Below are 17056 nucleotides of genomic sequence, written 5' to 3' on the forward strand. Positions count from 1 at the left end.
CAAGCATGCGTTTTCACCTAAGCATAAAACTGGCGCAAGTTTTATTTGCTATCAGCTCTTCCAGATCAAGAGAACTAGGGAGCATTGCCTGTCGCATCCAAATTGCTGGCAGAATCCAGCCATCTTTTAGTCCAGTAAACTTTCAGGAGGGAAACAACGATGTGTCAAAACGTCTGTGCTCCTACATCAGCAATTTCCAAAATCTTTTCCTCAAATTTTTGTCAAATGTGACACAGCCTGCTTCTGGCCCAAAATATACATTACCTACCTTCCAGTCTGTGACCATAAATAAACCCACATGCAAAATAGTGTTTTTTTACTTCAATGTTAGAAATATAACTGTCAGTTTGGGACTCTAATACATTTTGTAGTTTTCTGTTCTATGTTGCTATGGTTTCTTGGTGATCTTGAAACCTCGGGGAAAACCTCAATAAACCATTTGCTCTTAATTCCTGAATAAAGTCTCTGGACTTCATCAGTTCTTAGTTGTTTTTCTTGAGTTAACCTGTTTTATCCGCATTTTTTACTTGCATTTCTAGACTTAAGCTGCTCCACCTGCACTTAAGTAACTTACTTTTAGTTGTCTATAGATAACATCTCTGGTGTGTGGGGCAAGATGGTAATGGTTGACGAAATTTGATCCAATCACTTTCCCCCATATCTCAGGCCATAAGTATCCAGATTGTGAATTTGAGACTTGCTCTCCCATTTCCACATACTTGGTTATCTCTCAAATAAACTTTCTTTTTGGTAAAACTCATCGTTTTAATGATGGGCATACTGCACACAGGCAAAATAAATCTGGTTTGGAAACAGTCTTCCTGTTGAAAAAAACTCAAGTCTTTAATAGGAACCTGATAATTCTCTCTAAAGCTGACCTAGATAAGTTGTATTTTCCATGCAGTGCTTCCATGAGCTGGGGCTGTGAAGTAGCGTTACCAATATCAGATAAAACCAACAATATAACATGCATAGTCCTTTTTAAAAAAAAATAGGCAACGCACTGTTACAAATACCTATAGTGGGAAGGAAATTTAAAAGATTTATATTCTAATGAGAGGGGTGTACATCAAAAGAACAAATAAAAGGGCAAAATGTACTTGCCATTAATGGTCTAGATACCAAGTGTTGCTTTTATTTTGATCATCGTGGGCTGGCGTCAGGAAAAGGTACAGGAAAAGACTGATCTTTGCAGGATGGGCAGGATTCTGAGAAATAGAGCAGAATGGAAGGATGATATAGGTGTAACCAACAGCACAGAAACAACGTAGAGCACGGATTCCGGGGACTGTTGACGTTAGCACCAAATTCATTCTTAATTATAATTGACCAAGATTACACAGCAAGAAATGGACATGGAAGCTAAAATCAGAGTTTTCACTTCCAGCTCTGATAGACTTTGTTAACTTTGTTGTCCTCTCCCTCTCTCTCCCTCTCTCTCTCTCTGTCGCGCGCGCGCGCGCGGGCGCACACGCACACACACACTTTGAAGCAAAGAATTTGTGGGACGAAGAACCAAAGGTTTAGCATAAATTGTTAACATCAGTCAAGATATCTCCAATTTAAGGATTTTTTTTTTTTTTTTGTACCGGGGATCGAACTCGGGTCCTTGTGCTTGCAGAGCAGGTGGCGACCGTTTTCTGTGCGCAGTGAAGAGTAACTGAATGCCTCCCTATAAAATAACCAAAGTGCCTTCTCTGCATATTGATTTTATTTTAACTCTTAAATTTGTTTTACACTGCACAGATACATTGCTGCAGTGTGCCTAGACAAATTTGCAGATTAGGAGCAGATTTTATTGTACAGCAGCATAGACCCTCTTCAGTGAAGACATCTCAGGGTCCCCCAATCCCCGGGTTGGCCTTGCCTGAGCCTGTTACTAACAAGAATTGGCTCTCTGCAGCCACCGTCTCTCATTTGAGGGCCCATCCAATCAGAGCTGGCAGGAAGGGGCGGGACGGAGAGGCGCGCATTGCGCTTCTTGCTGTACCTATAAACGCGTGATTTTATTATGGAGAGTATTTGTGCAAAGTTTGTGTCTCAAAAAATCAGCAAAACCCGCTGGCGACCGCTGCCTCCCGGGAGCCTGCAGACCCCGGAGACCTTTGCTACAGGATCTTGGGACAACGAGGTAACCCCTCTCCGGGGTTGGGTAGCCCTTGGCTCCCCTGGGGTTTCCCGCCTTGTCGCCTGCGGACAAGCTCACTTTCTGGCTCTTTTCGCTCTTCTTGGTCCCCGATCCGCTCTCTCGGGCTCGGTTGTCCTGTAGCTCAGAGCCAGAGATGGTGTACTTGAGACATGTATCTTGTTTTAAACTCTTACCATACCATTCGCTTGACATGCTTTTGAAGCAAGGATAAGTAAAGGAATACAAATTTTACTTTTCAAAAGTTGACGTCATCCTAAGATAAAAATCTTTTGCTTTGCAGGACAATTATGTTTCACTGTGGTCTATTGGAGATTATGGAAATTTGGACTCTGATGGAGGGTTTGAAGGAGACCATCAGTTACTGTGTGATATCAGACACGATGGTGATGTCATGGATTTACAGGTAAATCTTTATTTTAAAAAACTGTGTTGTACCGAAAAGCAAACTTTACAAAAACAAAACAGTACGAAAAAATTAAAAAACAAAAACAAAAAAACAGTACGATTAGAGATGTGAGGTTCTCAGTAGGGTTTACAGGAAACTAAATTCTCTGTGGTTTATGATTTCCCATCATTAGCCACTTATTTGTAGAATCAGGACTAGAAAAGGGAGTGTAGATTTAATCATAGCTTTAATTGTCCATCTACTATGTGCCAAGCTCTGTTTCAGGAGCTTAATACAAGTTAATTCTTATTGCATATGTATGAATCAAGTTTTTTTTTCCTTCCTCTGGTGTTAGGGACTGAACCCAGGGCCTTGTATATGTTGGGCAAATGCTCTGCCATTGAGATGTATCTCCAGCCCTAAAGTATTAATATCTCTGGTTACTCTGGGGAAATTAACACTAATATCTTTTGGGCACATAGTATGTGGCAAATGCAGTGCCTGACAATGTACATAAAATTGATTCTTGAATTCTCCTAACAACACCCTAAGTAGCTATTAGTACTCTCCCTTTTAAAAGTTCACCAAAATTTAAAGAACTTGAATTCTCTAAATAGAGTCTCAAACTAGGCATGGTGGCTCACGCCTATAATTACAGCACTGGGGAGGCTGAGATAGGAGGATCCCTGGGAGTTCTAGGATAGTGTGGGATACATAGAGGAGAGACCATGTGTCAAAAAGCCAGATAGATAACCAGTAGTAAATGGTGGATATGAAATTAAGTTTTCAAAGCTGGATGTGGAGGTGGATGCCTATAGTTCCAGCTGCTGGGGAGGCTGAAGCAGAGGATCTCTTGAGCCTAGGACTTTGAGATCCACCTGGGCAATATAGAGAGAATTCATCTCAAAAAAACTAGTTTTCGGGCCAGGGATTTAGCTCAGTGGCACCACACCTGCCTCACAAGCACAAGGTCCTGAGTTTGATCCCCAGTACCCTCCCCCCAAAATTAAGTTTTCAAATCCTGATCTGTGTGACTTCAAAGTCCAAGCATTTTACTCTGTAGAAAGTTGCCTATCCCTAGCAATGATACCTTTCTAAATTTTTATTGTTATGGTCCAAAATTTAATAAATTATAGGTGAATGAGTTTAGGGAAAATATTTATCCTTCGTGAAAATACTTTTATTTGTATAGCAGTTTTGACTTTGAAATCTTTTAACACATTTTACTTGCTTAGCATCTATGGGCTCTTTGATTTTGGAAATTGTTATAGAGTTTACTAATTGAGTTGAACAAATGGGCTTTTCCCTACTAAAATTTCTGAATCTCTAACAACCAGGAAATTTCAATTTAGTTTTTTGACCAGGAAAGAATTGTAGCTGCTTCTTCAACAGGATGTGTAACAGTTTTCCTTCACCATACAAATAATCAGGTAAAGAACTTCTGCATGAAAAGCAAGTTGTACTTTATTCTTATGAATGCTTAAAGAAAACTGTGCTTAAAATTATACAAATAATGAAGTGTTAAAACATGAAGCAACCCAGGTGTGGTGCCAGGTGGGTGCTTCACCTATTCTAAAAGCTCAGGAAGATTACTTGAGCCCAGGAGTTTAAAACCAGTCTGCACAACATAGTGAGAGTCAGTCTTAAAAGAAAAAGAGCATGTACTTAACTGCTAAGCTATACCCACAGCCCTATCTTACCCACTCTTTGGCAGATTAATTCTAGAACCATGTTCGTGTGTGCTTTTATGGAAATTGGACACCCCTTAAATAAATTTTATTGATTAAATATAACAAGATGGTATTCTGATGGGTAATTTTCCTGGAGTTTTTCCTCTGTTCCTATTCTAGTCTTTTGAAAAAAGACAGAACACCTTCTAGCTCAGATTCCATGAAGGAGAACAGGAACAGCTACTTTGCTTCTATGAATAGAACACAGATCTTAATTAGGAGAGAGGATTTCTTACATGAAGATTGAAGACTTGATTCTTTTAGTGAAGATGGAATCATCTAGAAGAAGCTGTAGTTATTTATTTTCTAGATATAGCCCAATTCTCAAGAATTTATAGGTGCTTTTGAATATTCACTTTCTTTCATACCAAAAAATTTTACTTTACTTTGATAATGAATGTGGACTATTATAGAATGACATTTCTTGTGATTCTAATTTAGTATATACAGAGCCTTGATGAGAATAGTCTCTAAGTATCAGTACTCCAAAATACAGAGGAGAAAAGAATGAGTTATTTTTCTAAAAGGATATGAGGATTTTGAAATACTCTTATTGCTCAAAAGTATTCATTCTTTAGAATTTTGCTTTGATTAATAGTATCTTCGTTTCTGGTAGACTTTATCAGTCAACCAGCAGTGGAAAACAGCTCACCACCATACAAATCCCAGTGGTCCTGTCTATAGAGGTGCACCATGTACAGGTATTGTGTGCGACAACCCAGAAATTGTCACAGTTGGAGAGGATGGTCGAATAAATCTCTTCAGAGTTGATCACAAGGAAACTGTAAGAACTATAGGTAAGAATATTTCTTTTGTCCGTCACAGAGCAACTGAGTGCTTATGATATGCTAATTAAGTGCCAGATGTTTGAGGGATATAAAAATGTAAAAGGCAGGCTCCCTTTTTGAAGACAGTATGTTAGGACCAGGGGTTTAGCTCAGTGGCACTGCGCCTGCCTCGAAAGCACAAGGTCCTGAGTTCAATCCCCGGTACCAAAAAAAAAAAAAAAGACAGTATGTTAGGCCAGATATGATGCCACATGCCTGTAATCCCAGCACTCAAGATTGAGGCAGGAGGGGCCAGGGATTTAGCTCAGTGGTTCCGCCACCTGCCTCACATAGCACAAGTGAGTTTGATCACTGGTACCAAAAAAAAAAAAAAAATTGAGGCAGGAGGATTGCCATGATTTCAAGCCCTGCCTGAACTACATAACAAGACCCTGTCTCAAAAAATAAATAGCACTATGTTAATGAGACTAGGGTGAATGATTGACTGACTCCAATCTAATCTAGTCCTGACATAGGCATCCAACCTTTTGGCTTACCTGGGATGCTTTGTGTAAACAGGAATTATCTTGGGCCACATATAAAATATACAATATAGTTAAATAAGTAACAAGACTTCCTTTATTTTTTTAGTTTTTTTTTTAAAAAGAGGGCAAGTAGGGCCGGGGATTTAGCTCAGTGGTTTTGCCGCCTGCTGTGCAAGCTCAAGGACCCGAGTTCAATCTCCAGAACAGACAGAAAAAAAAAAAAGAGGGCAAGTAACCTATGTGTCATAGGATGGATATGCCTAAAAGCATTACTAAAAGATGGCACACCAGACAAAGAGAACAGCGTGGAAGCACAATAAAGCTGTACAGAAAATGACAAAAAAAATAGTTTGATCAGAGATTATTTACATAGGAGAGATGAAAGATGAATCAAAATAGGTAAACGGAGGCCACACCTGATGTCACATACCTATAATTCCAGTGTTTTGGTAGCGTGAGGCAGGAGGATCACATGTTTGAACCTAACATGGGCAACTTAGAACTTAGTGAGACCCTGTCTCAAAAAAGACTGAGGATGTAGCTCAAAATCACAGTGGTTACATTTTTCTAGGTGGAAAACTGAGGCATCACTGAAAGTTTATGTATAGGAGTGATGTACACCATGTAGTGCTTTAGAAGAATTACTCTAGCAGAGTGATTCTCAATTACTGCTTCACATAGAGTTACCTAGGGGATTTCCAACAATCTACCACCCTAGCCCTCTTGGATCAGAATCTCTAGATAAGCTCAGGAATTAGTTCCCTGTGTTGTTTAATTCTGAATTACACCATCTGTTCAGTTGTGAAGGTCTTCTGCTGGTGGGTGGCATTGTGGAATACTGGCAACAAAATAAGTCTGTGAATGTATGTTCTGTGCTATAGTTCTAAACACTCTAGCTAGTCAAAGAAAAGGACCATTTTAGCAGTCAGGAAGGACTTCATGGAGAAGAGTGGATTTGAAAGTAAAGATGAATAGATTTGGTATGGATCAGCAGAGTAATGCAAGATAAGACTGAGTGCTGTAGGAATCACTGGGTTTTGGCCCATTAGAATAGAAGCTCTGGGTCAAGGACAAGTGGAAAATAAGATTAGATATAGACAGTTGCTTGAACAGCTGTCTCAGAAAGACAGGGTAGCAATCTTGAAATAGGAAAGGAATGTGTGAAAACTCAGTCCTCCACTAAGAAAAATAGTTCAGACGGTGAAAGCTTACTGCAAACATACTGTGAGCAATGTTTTTCTATCTGAGGAAAATACCTAAACGTGTATGTTACTGTGTATATCTTTCCATAGAAATTAAATTGTATCTTATGAGAGACTACATTTCAATCAGTTGGGGAGAGAGTATAACTCAGTAGTAGAGCCCTTGCCTAACATGCAAAGTTCAAACCCCAGCACTGAAAAAAAAATTTTAGTGGATAGGTAGAATGTGTCTTAAGATTTTCTTGGAAAAAGGGGAGCTATTAACACACACTACCACTTTTTAAACTTCCAGACAATGCAGATAGTAGTACACTCCATGCTGTAACCTTCCTTCGAACTCCTGAGATTGTTACAGTAAATTCAATTGGACAATTAAAAATATGGGATTTCAGACTACAAGGAAATGAGCCTGCTCAGATATTGTCACTGTAAGTATCGATTTATAACTTTAGTAATGTAATGCAAAATTAATTTTTTAAATTATTTATAGTAACTGACTTAAAAACCATATTGTATTTTAATCACATCTTAAGAATGATACTTGATTAGGGGCCGGGGATTTAGCTCAGTGGTTCCGGTGCCTGCCTCACAAGCACAAGGTCCCGAGTTCAATCCCTGGTACCAAAAAAAAGAATGATGCTTGATTAAATTTGATACAGCAAGGATAGCATGATGGGCTTGAAACCTCCATGGTTCAGTTAGTAATAATTTGTTGTGTTGATTCAGAGGCTTTATTTTTGAAGTTTATTATTAAGGGAGAACTTGTGTCTGTGCATCAAATGAATTTATTGATAGTAAAACACACTGCTTCTCGGCCTTTTGGCTAAGATCAAGTGATAGTAAAACACATGCTAAATGTGATTGGGGAAAAATACAATCCAAAATATTTCTTCTGAACAAAAATCGCCTTCTCTGCTGCTTTTGCTTCCATTTTAAAAAATCAGAATGTGTCATTCTGGAAAAAAGTTACATAACCTAAGCACTAAATATGGTAAGAATAAAGAATTTTGATATAGTTGACTTTTTTTTAAAGCCTACGAAATGTGTTTTGTACATCTTAATTAGGTTATCTTCTTATTTTTCCAAATTGAGAGAATGAATAATTTTGGCCTTTAATTCCAAACCAGTTTTAGTTTATATTTTAATCTAGTTAATTTGTTGCCATCATTAAGAGTTAGTAGCTCTAGTCACATAATTATCATTTAGTTACTAGAATAAAACATGTTTTTTGGGATAAATTATACTTTGCAATATATTTGATATATCTTGTATCTCCCACAAAAGGAATGGTGACCGAGTACCACTCCACTGTGTTGACAGACACCCCAACCAGCAGCATGTTGTAGCTACAGGTGGCCAGGATGGAATGTTGAGTATTTGGGATGTTCGACAAGGCACTATGCCTGTATCTCTGCTAAAGGCTCATGAAGCTGAAAGTAAGTATTGTAGAGATGTAGAAGATTTTTATCGGATGAAACATGTGACTTAAGCACTTTTGCATAAAGATACATATGGATCATTTTACATCATAACTTTTAGTGTCTAAATTGCATAAATCCCTTTTTATTTGACATTTAAGTTGTTCAACATATTTCATTATTATACCCAGAACTGCAGTAAATATCAGTACCTATTTATCTTTATGCACTTAGTTTCCTAGGATAAGTTTCTGGAAGTAGAATGGATGGGCCAAAATTTTTGCATAATTTAAAAAAATTTCTGTAAGTACATGTTTGCTGTACATAATGATTATGTTCATCATGGGGAATTGGTATACATACATAACACATTTCAATTCTTTTTATGTGCCTCTTTCCCCCTGCCATCTCTTGTTCATCTTCCTATTTGTAATGTCTCTGTCTCTCTGTTTCCTATTACCTATCTTTTATTTTGCTCTTCATTTATTCTTTGGATATTTGATAAAGGAGAAATTATAAAATATTATGGTCTCAAGGTACATGCATTTTCCTACAAATGACTCATTTATCCTTCTTTATAGCAGAGTAGTACTCCATTGTTTAAAAACACCACATTTTCTTCTGTCCAGTGATCTATTGGACATATTTGCTGCTTCTGCGATTTAGGTATTATTGAAATGTGCTGCTATAAACATGGGTATGCATGTCTCACTGTAATATGACATTTTTGCTTTTCTTTTTTTTTTTGGTACCGGGGATCGAACTCGGGTCCTTGCGCTTGCACAACAGGCGACGAAACCACTGAGCTAAATCCCTGGCCCATTATGACATTTTTAACTCTTTGAGGAAGATAGCTAGATGGGAATAGTTGAGTCAAATAGAATTTCTATTTTTAGCGTTTTAGGATCTCCACACTGATAACCATAATGTTTACATTCTCACCAATAATGTAGAAGGGTTTCTTTTTCTCTCATAGCCTCACCAGCATTTGTTATAATTAGAGTTCTTGATGATACCCATGTTTCTGGAGTAAGTTGGAATCTCAGTGTTGTTTTAATTTGTATTTCTCTAATGGCCAGAGATATTGAATATTTTCTCATATTTATTGGCCATTTGCACTTCTTCTGAGAAGTGTCTATTCATTTCAGTGCCTCATTTTTTGATTGGTTCTCTTATTTTGGGGAGGTCTGGTTTTTTTGAGTTCTTTACATATTCTAATATAAGTCCTCTGACAAGGTATAGCTGGCAAAATTTTTTTCTCATTCTATAGATTGTGTCTTCACTCTGTTAGTTAATTCCTTTGCTGTGCAGAAGCTTTTTAATTTGATATGATCCCATTTGTTGACCCTTTTATGTTCTTTCTTGTGCAGTGGGGTTCTGTTCAGAATGTCCTTGCCTACGCCTATGTCTTTAAGAGTTTTATCCATTTTATCTTCCAGCAAGTTAAGTGTTTAATGTTTCTGTTTTAATGTTTGGGTCATTAATCCATTTTGATTTTAGTTTAGTATGCAGTGAGAGATAAGGGTCTAGATTCAATCATCTGCATGTGTATAAACCATTTTTCTCAGCAGCATTTGCTAAAGAGGCTGTTTTTCCTCAGCATGTGTTTTTGGCCCCTTTGTCCAACATCAGACAGTTGAATGTGACTGGAGTTATTTCTGTATCGTCTTCTGTTCCATATATCTCTTTTGTGCCAGTGCTACTGTTACATAATTTTAAAGCTGTAATACATGCTGTCAGATTGTCCTACATGAAAATACCAGTTTACATTGCTGTACTTACGTGTGTGAGAATTCCCCTTCTCATGTGAATGCATTCAATTATTTTTTTTATATTTACTGATCTTTTACGAGGAAAAGTAGCTATATAGGCTATTATCATGCCAAAATGGAATATATTTTTATAAATAGGGGAGGGGGTATATGGTTTTAGGGATTTAACCAAGGGCTTGGTATATGCTAAGCACATACTACCACTGAGCTACATCCCTTACCCCTGGATTATACTTTTAAACTGATTTCAAAAAGTTTATATTAAAGTCTGCTTGAATGAAAGAACAAGAAAGCAAACATTGAACCAATATTACAACTTTTGTTTAAATAAATTTCACACTATTTCTTTGGAAGGATAAATGACTTTAAGATTACATTCAAAATCCCAGTATTCAGGAGGCCAAGGCAGGAGGATCACTTCGAGTTCGAAGCCAACCTGCGCTACATAGCGAGTTGACAGCCTGAATTGCCTAGTGAGACCCTGTCTCAAAAAGAAAAGGTTATATTCAAGAGATAAAAGGATAGAAAATAGTTTGCATTTCCCAAGTATAACTATGCCCAAGAACAAGTGAGGATAAAAGAGAAATAAATATGCCCTTGTAGATTCTGATGTTGACCAACCTGGTGGTAGACTTACAGACTCCCAATTCTCCTCTTACCAAGCTCTGTTAACTGCCAGCCTGTATTAAGCAATCCACACAAATAAGTGGCCGGTCAAGTATTATTTTTAATTTATTCTAACTCCTGGCTAGAAATGAAATGTTTAATATAGGGATTTGTCTTCTAATTTGAAAATAAATCCATGAAAATGTAGATTCGGGCAGTCTATTAATGGCTCTTAAAGGTGTTTTGTTTCACTCTGTTTTAAAGAACAGTGCAAATGTACTTTCCAGGAATTTCCCCAGAATACATTCTCCTGAAGGAGGTGACTTTTTTTATGCTTTGTGGCATGATTTTTTTTTTGGTATCAGGGGTCGAACTTGAGACCTTGCAGTTGCAAAGCAGGCAGCAGAACCACTGAGCTAAATCCTGGGCCCCTGTGTTATATTTAATTGTGGTAACTGTTAGAATGAAGACATATGCAAGTAACTTTGTATGCCAGGCATCAGACACTTTCTGTACTGATTCTTCAAAATGACCTGGCCCAAACTCATAGAACCCTTGTCCACTGACTGTTTTATCTAATGCTACAGTTAACTTCCTAGGGAATCCTGTCCAGACAGTGACTCCCAGACATCTGTGGACAGACAAAGTTCCCTTAGAGCTAAGGTGGCAGTCCCAGTATGGCTCTGTAGAAATCCTTCATGTGAAACTGGATCCAAATTCTTGGAACATTTACAAATTTTGATTTGCCAGGAGCTGGTTGCTATTTCTGTGATACAGGCCAGAAGTATCCAGAGCCTTGGCATAAACAAGTGTTGGATTCTGCCTCTTAGAAATTTATTTATATGTTTCTTTTATGATCTCTTTTCTCAGTCTTTCCAATTACATAGCCTCCATCTATTAAAAACACAGTACCTGGAAATAAGACAACTTACCAGTTAAGAAAAAGTCTTTTTGTAATTATCCATGATCATTCTTTTCCATAAAAATGTAATAGGTCAAGCCAAGCATGATGGCACATGTTGTAATCCAAGCTACTCAGGAGGCTGAGGCAGGAGTATCACAAGTTTGAGGCCAAGTCTGGGCAATTTAGTGAGACCCTTTCTCAAAATTTTTAAAAAATAATATAATAATAATAAGGGCTGGGATATAGTTCAGCATGTCCTGGGTTCAATCCCCAGTACCACAGAAAGAAAGGGAGAGCAGGAAGGAGGAAAGGAAGATGTAGTAGTTCAAATGCTTTATCAGTTATTTTATTTTTCTGGCCCAATCTACAAGTATATTTACTTGGTTTCTTTTTTCTATCTTTGAGTTATAGCCATGAGGAGTATGTTCTGTCTTCTTTAATTCCAAAGCCTTTGGTTTTTCATAGAACTGAGGTTCATAGTATGTTTGGGGCTGTTGGAAGATGATGCTTAGAGACAGAATTTTAATGTTCTTTGTTCAGATGACCTGCACAGGAATAAGCTTCTTTTTTTGCCTCTTAGTGTGGGAAGTTCACTTTCACCCATCCAAACCAGATCATCTGTTCACTTGTTCTGAAGATGGATCCCTCTGGCACTGGGATGCCTCCATAGACATGCCGGAAAAATCCTCACTCTTTCACCAAGGTATAATATCTAATGAACATTCTTCTGCATCATTGTGTGATACTTTTAAATGCCAAATTAGACATTCTCATCTTTTTAACATTGAACTGTAGCGAAATGTTTCTATTCTCATAATCCAGCTTAAATTTGAGTATCTTAGAGCTTCAAGTCTGACTGCTTTCAGTCAGCTACTTACTGAGGCTGATGACTAGAAATGCTCTACAGTGGCTCACTTCAGACAGTCAAGGTTTTTCTTTGTGATCACCATGGGATAGGCATTGGCAACTCTTTTATAATTGTGTTGGCAAAGAAGGGTTTGTGTCGAGAATAAAGTAGACCTTTTATATATTAAGGAACTTGTTTTTTTTCAGTTTAAAAGGTTCTGCCTCCTGATTAAAATCAGTAATGAGTAAAGCTGAACCAAAAACTATATACTTGTAAACAAGGGTTTTTTGTGAGCCATGTGTAGTGGAGCACACCTGTAATCCCAGCACTCCAGAAGCTGAGGCAAGAGGATCACCATGAGTTCAAGGCCAACCTGGGCTATATACTGAGTTCAGAGACAGCTTGAACTACATAGTGACACCAGTCTCAAAAATAAAGTTTGTTTTGCATTTTCCAAGCTTCTTATTTTTTTTTTAATATGAGAATTCTTGGTCTTCCGCGCTACTCAGGACCTCGGTGGGGCGTGGGCGGGCCTGCCTGTCTGCGGCGGGGTGATTCAGCGTCTTCCGCGCGACTTAGGACCTCCATAGGGTGTGCACAGACCTGCTTGTCTGCAGCAGGCTGATTCTTGGTCTTCCGCGCGACTCAGGATCTTGCTGGGGTGTGCGCTGGCCTGCCTGTCTGGGGCGGGGTGATTCGGCGTCTTCCACGAGGCTGGGGACCTCGGTGGGGCGTGCGCAGGCCTCCCTGTCTGCATCGGGCTCTTCGCTTTCTAATCAACATTAACTACTTAAGTAGATTCAGAATCAATGTTTTGATTGTGATTATTGTTGATTTTGTTAATCTTTAGGAAATAGGTGATTTATATTATAGATCACAGGGTTTAATAAGAAAATAAATTTATTCTCCTAAGTCTTCAAAAAAAAAAAAAGAATTCTTTACTGAACTATTGAACTATTTAAAATACCACTCTTTAAAGAGGCCACAAAAATTATAGCATTCAGAAATTTTAGATATAACTCTTAAAAGGTAAGATATTGTAGTTTTTCAGTCATCTTGTACAGAGTTTAACATCGAGAAGATAACTTCTATAGAAACTATCGGTTGATTCAGACTCCATTCCTGCTGGTATTACGTAGAGTGTCCCCAGTGGTTCTCTTATACTCTGCAATCTGCTTGGTTACACCTTTTTTTTTTTTTTTTTTTGGTACTGGGACTCAAACTCTGGACCTCATGCTTTCGAGGCAGGTGGCGGAACCACTGAGCTAAATCCCCGGCCCCAGGTCACAGTTTTAATGATTTGCTAGTAATCACTTTCCTGTCTCTTGGTTGCTATGAATTCTTTCATCACAAAATTATTTTGCTCATGGTGTTGCCACTTTCTCTCCAAATTTGTAAGCTGAGAATATGTCTCATTTTCTTGTAATTGTGTTTTCAGTGTCTCATATTCTCTAGTTAGCTTCTCTGTTATTTTCTTAAAAGCATTTCCTTTTTTTTGGTACCAGGGATCAAACTCAGGGCTTTGCGCTTGCGAGGCAGGCGCCAGAACCACTGAGCTAAACCCCCGGCCCTCTTAAAGGCATTTTTACAGGTTGACAATACTGTTCTCTCCTGATGCAATTTCTTTCTCTTTTCTTTACCTGATAATTTTAAAGCTGGCAAATCATTATATGTCTCCAGATCCACTGTCGTTTGCTTAATTTTGCTTTTCAGAGAATGTTGTTCCTCTATCATTTTACTTTCCAGGAGCTCCATTTTCTGTAGATCTAACTGTAGACATTGACTGTCCTACTACAATGCTCCAAAAGTGCAACACTGCTGCCTTCTAACTGTGGCTTCTGTTCCAGTTCCTGATTCTTAGTTTCCTCAGAAGTGTCTATGGAAGTGTCCATATTTTCTTCCCTTTTTTTACTTCTTTGTATTTCTGATTCATTTCACAGTTCATAGAGGTTACAGTCCATAATCAGCTGCCTCTGAGACTGCGGTGGTAAACAAGCATTGCAGAGAAAAACATGGCTCGCACAAGGCAGCAAAGATAACAAGAGCCCAAGCTTCTTATTTTTGAGGATTTGTCCACGGTTCCAAAGTTGCTTTGGTTATTCATTCCGAAATGTTTACTGAAGGCATACTTTGTGCTAGGCACTCAAATGTTGGGGCCTGCAACAGTGAGCAAGACAAAATGTTGCTACACATATAGGACATAAATGGATTATGAGCTAGAGGTATGGCTCAGTGGTAGAGCACATACACAGCATGTTCAAGGCCCTTGGTTCAGTCCCCAGCATCAAAAAAAAAAAAGAAAGAAAAGATAATTTATCAATAATATGCTAATTAAAAAAACAGAGACTACCCTGAATTTAGAAGGAGCTGGTTTCACATGTGTTAGGAAAGGCTGACAAAACAAAAGGGAAGAGGAGGGATGCAGGGAAAGCAAATTTTAAAAAAAAGTAATACCTAGAAATCAGAATCATTAATACTTTTGCCACTATGCTATTGGAAATGCTGTTAGAATTGGTTTTGGATCACCAGAAGAGGCACCATTTCAACCAGGCTGGAGCTCCTGCCACTGGTCATTGCCAGAAACCTGGATCAGGAGGAAAGCTGCTGCTAGGCTTGGTGGCACATACCTCTGGTCCTGGCACTCGGGAGGTTGAAACAGGATTGCTTTGAGTTTGAAGCCAGCCTGGGATACATAGAGAGTTCAAGGCCAGCAAAGCAAGACCTTATCTCAAAAAAAAAAAAAGAGCTGCTTTTCTCCTCCTCTGCCTTCCAGTCACCACTGGTGCCTCCCATTGGCAGGGCCCATGTGGATAGCAGATGGCAGTGGAGCCTGCAAAATGAAGTTTGCAGACTTCCACCCCCATGATACATTGTAGAATGTAGAAAAGCTGGAAAGGGAGCCGAAAGCAAAATAACTGGGCCAAATATGCCAATAATTGTGCTCGCTTAGGCAGCACATACACCAAATACACCAATAATTACTGTGAAACAAAGTACAGCAGAGTGAAAAGATGAACAATAAAAGAGTGAGAGAAGCTATCTAGAGAGAAATATTAGAAAAGGCCAGTTTGCAGAAATCATTTTTTTTTTTTTTGAGACAGAATCTCAATATGTAGTTCAGGCTGGCCTTGAACTCACTGTGTAGCTCAGGCAGGCCTCAAACTTGCTGTGATCCTCCTACCTCAGCCTCATGAGTGCTGAAATTAAAGGTGTGCGCTACCACATCTGGCTATTTTGTTTTTTAGAAACGGTCTCACCATGTAATTTAGGCTGCTCTTGAACTCACTATAGCCAGTCTAGCCTCGAACTCGCAGCAATCTTCCTGCCTCAGCCTCCTGAGTGCTGGGACTACAAGGATGCACCACCAGCCCAGCTCAAAAATAACAGGAAGTGAAGTTATGAGTCACATGAACACATGCTAGGCAGAGAGCCCAAGACAGGCAGAGAATAGCAAGGCCACTGTCGCTCCAATTCACTTAACAGGGTAAGGAAGTGATACAACATAAGGGCTGCTGGCTGAGGATCAGATCTCATAGGACTTGGAGACCAAGATAAAGACAAGATTTTATTCTAAGTGTGTTAATACAGCATCAGAGAATTTAGAGTGAGGGAGTGGCAGAACTCCTCTGTTTCTTAAGAATCACTGGCTGCTGTGGCAAGTAGACAGAAGAATGAGAAAAGCAGAAGCAGGGAGACCAAGAAGGAGTTTATCACAGTAGTTCTAATAATACAAGTTGAGCATCCCTAACCTGAAAATCAAAAATCCAAACTGCTCCAAATTCTGAAACTTTGATGCCATATGTGGAAGATTCCACACTAGACCTCATGTGTTGAGTCAGAACCAAAACTTGGGTGCACTAAAAATACTGCATAAAATCATCATCAGGCTATAAAATGATCGCTTTTCTGAAATATCAGAAGTTTTAAGGTTTACTAACATAAAATTAGTGGGGTTTTTTTTGGTATGGGAGATCGAACTCGGGTCGTTGCGCTTGCGCAGCAGGCAGCAAAACCACTGAGCTAAATCCCCGGCTCCATAAAATTAGCCTTGAAAAGTTTTTACCTTTTCTTTTTTTTTTCTCCCAGGAGGACGAACCAGTACATTTCTGTCTCATAGCATTAGTAATCAGGCTAATGTTCACCAGTCTGTGATAAGTTCCTGGCTCAGCACGGATCCTGCAAAAGACCAAATTGAAATCACAAGCTTGCTTCCTACCAGGACTCTGTCTGTGAACAGTTTGGATATTTTAGGTCCTTGTCTTGTTTGTGGGACTGATGCAGAAGCAATTTATGTTACCAGACAACTATTTTCATGAAAAGACTGTGAATATAAGATTTCAAATAAAACAGCCTTTGGGATTCCAACTTCTGTGCAAAGCTTTATTATTGGAAAATGTGATATTCAAAAGGGAATCATTGGTAAATTACTGTTAATGTTAGTGCCAGGTTTGGGCTCTTGTTTCTTGAAAACTCCCACAACAGTTGGAAAATCTGATAGATGACTAATGACAAAAGATTTTTGAACATGTGGAAGAACATCAGGGTATCCTTGTGCTAATAAATACATTGCTTTCAAAATGACTATTGTTGACAGCTTGCAGAACCAACTTTTTGATGTTACAGGACTTAACACTGTCAAACCCAGTGGGTTCCTATAATTTTTTGTCAATAGACTATACCTGCCCCACTGGCTTTGCCAATATTAATGTTTATTCTTGCAAGTATTCTTTT

At 38.7% G+C, this 17056-nt stretch overlaps 1 protein-coding gene across 1 annotated transcript; it reads left to right on the top strand.

The window, feature by feature from the left end:
* Positions 1–1848: 1848 nt before the first annotated feature.
* Nup43 (nucleoporin 43) lies at positions 1849–16690 on the top strand. The gene is made up of 8 exons (XM_004856893.4): positions 1849–2131; positions 2430–2552; positions 3887–3964; positions 4881–5061; positions 7071–7206; positions 8063–8214; positions 12059–12181; positions 16412–16690. Exons 1-8 carry the CDS (start codon positions 2012–2014, stop codon positions 16639–16641), a joined length of 1143 nt encoding a protein of 380 aa, XP_004856950.1. The 5' UTR covers positions 1849–2011; the 3' UTR covers positions 16642–16690.
* The last annotated feature ends 366 nt before the right edge of the window (positions 16691–17056 follow it).

Source organism: Heterocephalus glaber, unplaced genomic scaffold, assembly GCF_053883595.1.
Source record: "Heterocephalus glaber isolate CG9 unplaced genomic scaffold, H.glaber_assembly_v1.0 deba00001593, whole genome shotgun sequence".
Lineage (NCBI taxonomy): Eukaryota > Metazoa > Chordata > Mammalia > Rodentia > Bathyergidae > Heterocephalus > Heterocephalus glaber.